This window comes from Leptinotarsa decemlineata, unplaced genomic scaffold, assembly GCF_025532065.1.
Source record: "Leptinotarsa decemlineata unplaced genomic scaffold, Ldec_3_MD MMD2_tig00000008_RagTag_RagTag, whole genome shotgun sequence".
In the NCBI taxonomy this organism is placed as follows: domain Eukaryota; kingdom Metazoa; phylum Arthropoda; class Insecta; order Coleoptera; family Chrysomelidae; genus Leptinotarsa; species Leptinotarsa decemlineata.
In genome coordinates this window covers 354,564-362,332 of record NW_027412537.1, presented here as the reverse complement: position 1 = coordinate 362,332, position 7,769 = coordinate 354,564, and the positions used below count along the sequence as shown (strand labels likewise).

Below are 7,769 nucleotides of genomic sequence, written 5' to 3'. Positions count from 1 at the left end.
TTTTACAAAGTACCTCTGAATTGTAAGGCTAATAAATATCTCTACATTTTATGAAATAAAGTTGCTTCCTGCTGTCTGGATATATGTGTGTCTCAGTGGCCATGGCGGTATCTTTATACAAGCCCAAAGCCCGGCTTGATTAAAGAAAAATCTTGAAATATTTGTATCTACCTATATTTCAAATTACGAATTAGTTTTAACGAGCAAAATATTTTTACTTGTTATGATATTATTTGTTTTTTCGCGCCATCTAGTCAAAAGCGAGTGAGCTAAGACAACGACAGACAAAAAACCGATCCAAAATATCGACAGCAACTCTAATGTTTCAATTTTTAATCTGTCTTATGCAGCTGTCTTTGCGAAGCGCAGAACTACCGAATTTCACTTTTGTTTTGTTACCTATGTCTGTGATTCATAGATTTTATTCGTTACCGTTTATTGTAATTTATTAAAGCTAAAGAATGAGATAAATGATACGCAATTTTATTTATTTTCAATCAAATGTTTTAAAACAAAAGTGTGTGTGCACGGTGCAGCATTTAGTATAACGGCGCGACGGAGGCAGTACGAAGTTCCCCAGGGAATATAAGTAGCTAGGTACATGTCATTAATAAAGCTGGAGCACCCACGGGACTTTCAAAAACCCGGCTTCTCTGTTTTGCACTATTTTTTTTTCAACTTCTCAGTTTAGCTTGCTATTTCAAGTCCATTTACTTCAATGTAAAATATATACGCATGCACAGACAATGTGGTTGTCTCACTTGCTCTCATACAAAGTCTTGTGAGGAAATTATTTAATCCTGTCGATCCTGATAAGGATAATGGGATAAACTTATGAAATTATTGTACTGTCACCGATTCTTGATAAGTGTACAAGGTTTAAAATACATCTGTTCGTTTAAAGTTAGTAAAAATCGGGTACAAAGGAGTCAGTTACAAACAAACATACAAGTGAAGTTTAAAAAAACCTCAAAAGTCTGTGTTGTTCATGGAATTTTATACATATGCCGTGCTTGAAAACTCTGTTAGTGGGGTATTATAGTAGTATTAGTTGTAAGGTAGGTCTAAAGTGAGTGGGTCTATTCGACCCTCCACCGCAACTCACAAGGGTTTATTGTGGCTCACACCTATTCACACGTGGCCAAATAAACCCAGCTTCCTAACGAAGCCGATTAGTTTGTATGGTGATTGGTTTTTCAACTCAGGATGTACAATGTCAACCAAAAGTCTGCTGCACTCTGCATTGAATTGTGCAATTGGCAATATGCACAAGTTTGTATGCAGTCCATCTAGCCTCTCTTTTCGGAAAAAATGTGAAGTAGATCCAGAAGGATCTCTATGGCCGCTGACGGTGTGGAACTGATGGCCAGACAAGCCTGTTTCTGTAAGCCAGAGAGCTTCGCTTGGGCCGTTTTCTGTAAAGCCTTCGGACACCAACCAATTGCACCATGAGTGATCATTGGTGTGACAATTATCACACAAATCCAATGGATTTGTTTGGGACCTAAACCCCAAGTTTTACCACAAATACTTGGACAGCACGTAGACATTAGAATATACTTTTTTGTTGAATAAATTTTACCGGAGTTCTCCATTATAATTTTCATATTTTTTCAGATTGTGGAAGGTAAAAACACCCAAAAAAAGGTCGAAAAAAAACTGATTTTCCTCCACAGAAAATAAATGACTTTCCTTTAATATATTATTATTTCTGCTCTATTCTATCATTTCATCTGACTCAATTTCGTTTTGAATTATTATCTTATTGATGTGAACCTTGGTGTACTTATAACATCAACTCGTATTTTCAATTTTACTTGTAATCCAACTGTATTGAACATTACTTTCCATCCAAAAGATTTATACCCAAATGTTCAAATGGATTGAAAATCATGGAGAAAGTCGTAAACTACCATAACCTCAAATATTTGGAAGGCTTCAACATCTTGAGCGATCATCAATATGGCTTTCGGAAAGATCAACAGGCGATCTTCTATCGTATGTCACCTATATTTGGAATAACGCCATCGAGAATCATGGAGAATCAAGAGCTGTTGCGCTCGATATTTATAAGGCTTTCGACTGTGTGTGGCATGAAGGTTTGATAGCCAAACTTCGATGCTATGGCATGTCGGATCATTTCTGTGTATGGCCCTTCAGCTTCCTGAAATAACGTTCCCTGTAAGTGGGAACGGCCATGGAGGCACATCTTCACCGGCAGCAGGAGGTTGCATATCTTAATGAGGATCTAGAAGTGATTTCGAATTGGTGTGGAAGTAATCAGGTTCAACTCAATGCCACAAAAACCCAGGCATCGGTTTTCTTCAAGAAGATCAATGTCTCCGAACCGGATATAAGAATGTCAGGTCAGACAATTCCGCTTTTTGCTTCGATAAGTTTGTTGGGGATTAAAATGGACAACAATATGTCTTGGCACAATCATGTCGCTGAAATTGCAAAAGTTGCTTCTCAGAAGCTTGGAACACTGTTCCGAACCAGAGAACTATACACACCTCAGCAACTTTTGATGCTTCATAAAGCTCAGACCAGACCTTCTTTGGAGTATTGTCCTCATGTAGGGAGGGAGCTCTGTCCCCATCACGTGCAATCTTGATAGCCTGGAACATCGAAGAAAGGTTGGAGATTTGTCTCTCTTCTATAGATACTTTCACGGGAGGTATTCAAGTGACTTGGCCCATTTAATTCAACCAAGAGCGGTACATATCAAAAATACGCGACGAACTGTGGCTGCCCAGTACACCTCGAACTTCACTGTTGAAGAACTCTTTCATATATTATAGAGAACTGCGTTTATGTGGAAAAAACGTCCTGAGAACGTTTTCCCAAATGGATTTAATCTCCAGCGATTCAAATCCAATGTGATTTGCTACTTTCGCACAGATACCGCCCTGGTACACACATTTAGTTTTGATGACAATACAATCAAATAAATTCTGTATAAAAGTGAATCCAAGATGGCTGTAACTACAAAATGACGGATTACATATTTATTTAACACTCAAATCAAGATTTTGTAAGGTAAAAGGTTAAAACGTAATGAGAACTGTGTGGTATTAAAAATGGTATGTCGTTAGCATTTTCCCCCCAAGACTCAGGCACATCTTGATGTATATAATGCCTTGCCCCTCTATTAGACCTCTGGGAGGGTTGACCGTTGTGGAAACAACATGGTAAATATTAATAAAACTATAACGAACACAAATAAAATTAGTAAAAAAAATGTTGGACGGTGTAATTGAAAAAACATTAATGATGATGTAGAAAAATATATCAGCCTTCTATCAAAAAAAACGTACACTTCACAAACTGACAAAATTTGATTTATGACACTGGCGTTCATGACATTTTAACTTTTAGCTGATTTACAAATACATACAAATACTATATAAGACATGGCAAAGTTGCTAATATAATTATTAGGGACGTACCAACTCTGTACTTGCATTAGAAATAAAATTGCACAACTGCAAATGCAGTTTGAGAAGAAAAAATAACGGCAACTACATTTGGGATTGCTGTGCAAAATGTACATAGAAAGCAAGCCTATCTCCGCATTCTTCGCCACACATATTGCACGTAAATGGGTTATTGAAGCCATGATAACCCATATGGATGATATACATTATTGGATCTCCAAAGGTGAGATCGCAAAACTAACAATTGTTTTGGTTACCAACACTGGTTACTGTCTTAATATCATCTTCAGGATTCTTACCTAGTACTACTTCTACATTTTCGAACATAGTGGTGAAACATTCATCATCATCTTCTTCATCCTTCGAAGATTCATTATTTGACAGTGGCTCGACCTTGAAGGACACTGAAACTTCATTTTCGGTGACTCGTGGAGCGTGAGGTTCGGCCTGGATTGTGATTCGAGAAGTGCTCGGCTCTGTAGCTGCTCCTGGACTCTCATGTACTAGTCTCTTCAAGTTTTTCAACACTCTCGGATCCTGAAGATCAGGAAAAATTGGAAAAAGAGCAGGAAACAGGTCTTGAACTGAAGGAGTGGCATAAGGCATCAATGGGTTGAAAGGAAAGGGTATTATTGGCTCAGGATTCCAAGTAGTAGTTTCAGTAGGTTTCTGACTTTGCGGATTCAACTTAGGTCCTCGTCTGGTACCATAAACATCAATAACCTGCGAAGGATTTAGGGTACCGTCTGCATTCAGAACCATTGCTGGGCTATGTTTGAGCTTACGCAAATGAAGTTTGAGGGAGTGGCAGTACTTAGTAGCGTACTCGCAGTTCGCACAACGAAATTGGTAGATGTTGGAATGCGATTTTTTGTGAGAGTTCAGCATCGAGTTATTGACGCAGCTATAGTCGCATTGTGAGCACTTATAGGGCTTGGAATCATCATGGTTCCGCATATGATATTTCAGGTGGTGCTTGAGCTCTGTAACAAACGGACATTTGGGACATTTAAAAATCCTATCGTCTTTCATATGCATTTTGATGTGTTTCCAGAAATACAATTTGGTTGTGGCAACAAAAGTGCAATGCTTGCATTTGTGGGTTTTCACTTTGCCGTTAGAGTTTTTCTGGGGGATCCCCAATTCTTTGTCATATTCTTCCATGTCATTGTCGTATTTTTCGTTCTTGAACTCATCTTCTTTGGCAGAACATTCGCTTGGGTTTGGAGACAAATTGTCCATTGTCATATGTACTGGTGGGAAAGACTTCTCTTCCTCAATTTTCGCGACTTTTGTTGATGTCATCGATTCTAAACTTGGCGATGGTAATGGTGTGTGATCCATATTGGACGTCATGTGAGGCGGGCTATCCTGGTACTGAGGAGATTGTTCCTGACTGATCATACGATTGGAGTAGTATGCCGTGGTGGGCATGGACGTGGTCGATTGACTTGTAGTCGCTGCTGAGAAACACAGGCCTGCACTTCTATCACTTTCCGAAGAAGATGGCACTCCGGAATCATTTCTTGTATATTGCTCCATCGGTGTTTGATTCTGCAAGCGAATTAAATGAATATAGTGAAATATCGAAAAATAAATTAAACTAATGAGGATGCAATAGCTTCAGTCAATCAAATGGAAATACTTACAGGTAACATAGTATGATGCTGCCAATCCGTAACTGGAGACGAAGGCTGTACCATTGCAGACTGCTGTACTCTTGAAGGATGAACTTGTTTAGAAGAAGTCGTCATTTCGCCAGCTACACCTCTCATTTTTCTTAAAATGTTACCTATAAATATATAACATGAAAAACTTCTGTTCGCGATAAAAAATTATGAGAAAACAAATTTTCCGGTTTTATGAAATGATTCAGAACGTTAGATAGTTATGGGTATTATACATACATACGGTTGAATAGCATTTCACAAAAAATCTGAATGTTTTCAAATTCAAAAATATGTGTAATACATAGATGGCTTTAGGGTTATTGCATTCATCGGTTTTTCAGTTAGTACTAGCCTTCAGGAGAAAGTTGTTGCAATTTAACGATACCCCAGTCATAAGTTTGTGACACTAATGTCGATATTTTCAAAACACTGGATCGTGTTTCAATTCAAACCTGCTTCTTGATGTAAAAAAATACCGTTGAAGCTAAGCAATGGCTTGAAAAGTGAAAAAAGTGAACAATCGAACGGTGGTTTGCTGACAAATGTGGTCGTAGAGACAATGATTATGCAGAACGTAGTGGACGTCCAAATGAGGCAGTAACACCAGAAAACATGAAAAACGTCCACAACATCGTTTTCAATGATCAAAAAGTGAAGTTGCGTGTAATAAACACTGTAATAAATTAGACAACCAAAATTATCAAACATTTGAATTGAAAGCACAGTAGAAATAATTATCAGAGCTTTTAACAATATTTATAGAAATTCGACCGTTAGCGTTTTATATAAATGACATTTTGATCATGAATAGTGTGAATATTCATTCAGTAACTACAATAGTCAGTAAAAAAGACTCCGAAGTTGGAAAAAATCTTAATAAAAAAAATTCTGATCTGCTGTCATCGATGACATTGTAATGACATTCATTCACCTATTTGATTTAATCCCAGCCAGTGGCTTTCAGTTACTTCTTTGCATGATCTACACATTCATGTATAGAGTTTCAAAATGATTACTTCCTTCCTTTCTTTGGAAGATTCTCTCATCCCTTTTTTTTGTATCAGATGGAGTAGTAGAAAGTCAAAAACTTTCTATGTGTTCTATGTGAGTACAATTTATTACCATTTATTCAAAGTAGAACTCATGTGAATGATATCTGATTCTTATTCCACAACAAATGTTTGAAATACAAACTGAGTAGAGAAAAGTATCTTCTGTAAAATTCAGTGTTCATAAAGAAGTATTTGTTTCGAAAGAATTATTTTCTTTCGTGTAATTCAATGTTTATATGAAAGTAGCTGTTTCAGGAGGACTTTCTTTCAGTTTGTGTCTGAAAGTTACTTCTTTGCATGATCTACACATTCATGTATAGAGTTTCAAATTGATTACTTCCTTCCTTTCTTTGGAAGATTCTCTCATCCCTTTTTTTTGTATCAGATGGAGTAGTAGAAAGCCAAAAACTTTCTTTCCCAAAAAATGTATATCTTATGTTTGAAATGTATTTTAACATTCTATATGTACTATATTTGTTTCCATAATATATATGTACATTTTTTAACTCTTAATTGACGATCCTCACATCACTTTTGTGCTCAATGGTTAATATATAATTTGAATTTGAAACAGTACGACTAGATTCTACCTGATTGAGTGCAATCAATATTTTTTTATTCTGAACAGTTCTGATGTTGATGTACCAATTCGTTCGCCGTATAGAAATTCAACCTAATATCGGTCTCAAACCCGATATTTCTGACTTCCATGTAACAAATAAAATTTTTTAACAATTTTGCATTCAGGAAAACTCTACAAAGATCTCTAGTTCGAAGACTGGTGGAAATTCCGACAGAGTGAACAAAATATAATATTTATGCAACACCATCTGGATTTAAACCCAGATTTTTTTAAACGGTTTCAGTCACATTGAAATTTCGTGAAACATATAGCCATTTCGTACTTTGGGATATACGCGATTGTAGTTAAAGTTCACTGTTAAATTATCATCTCAAAACAACTTTCCATCATCTTTTTCGCCTTCAGTTAATCAGTTAAAACCCTTCTTGCATAAAGCAACATTTTTACCATCTACCTGCGTTTCAGCATAAAATCGTCCAACCTCATAATTTGATTGTGTTTTACTATCACTGGCAATGTAACAAAAGTCAGACCAAATTTACATCCCTTAACACCATAAAATACTATAAGCAAACAGGGTGGCTATTAACTTTTAAAAATGGGATGCAATGGAAAATTAATTTATTTTTATATCGATGCATATTACTTAGCTTCTAGGGCTCTAAGTGAAGTTGCTGAGAACATTACCAAAACTAAGTATGTGGTGGATCTCGTCAAAATTAACAACTTTTTTTATAAAATGTTTAACGAAGAATGATTCGTTTTCGAAATACAGATTGTTGAAATTTTTCAAAACATGGTAGGTTTTTGTCATAAGTTTTTTGCAATTTTAGTTATTTTCATCAAACTTTATACGTAGTATTCCCGTACAGACTACTTTCAAACCGAGCATTATCGAACTGCTTATTCAATCCAAATAAAAAAAATGTCAGGTTTAATTATTAAAATGTGCTACATTTCGGAGTTTGTAAAAAACAATTCGGAGAAGTACTATGTTATTTATTGGGAAAATAAATATATAAAAATT

At 36.1% G+C, this 7,769-nt stretch overlaps 1 protein-coding gene across 1 annotated transcript; it reads right to left on the bottom strand.

The window, feature by feature from the left end:
* Positions 1–3,518: 3,518 nt before the first annotated feature.
* Positions 3,519–5,327, bottom strand: LOC141480748 (protein hunchback-like). The gene is made up of 2 exons (XM_074171161.1): positions 5,087–5,327; positions 3,519–4,991 (listed from the first exon to the last, which is right to left on the bottom strand). Exons 1-2 carry the CDS (start codon positions 5,210–5,212, stop codon positions 3,675–3,677), a joined length of 1,443 nt encoding a protein of 480 aa, XP_074027262.1. The 5' UTR covers positions 5,213–5,327; the 3' UTR covers positions 3,519–3,674.
* Positions 5,328–7,769: the final 2,442 nt, after the last annotated feature.

Coding starts and splice junctions, on each gene's coding strand:
- LOC141480748 (XM_074171161.1), bottom strand. CDS start 5,212: ATGAGAGGTGTAGCTGGCGAAATGACGACTTCTTCTAAACAAGTTCAT. Junction 4,992..5,086: donor AGCATCATACTATGTTACCT/GTAAGTATTTCC, acceptor ATTCGCTTGCAG/AATCAAACACCGATGGAGCA.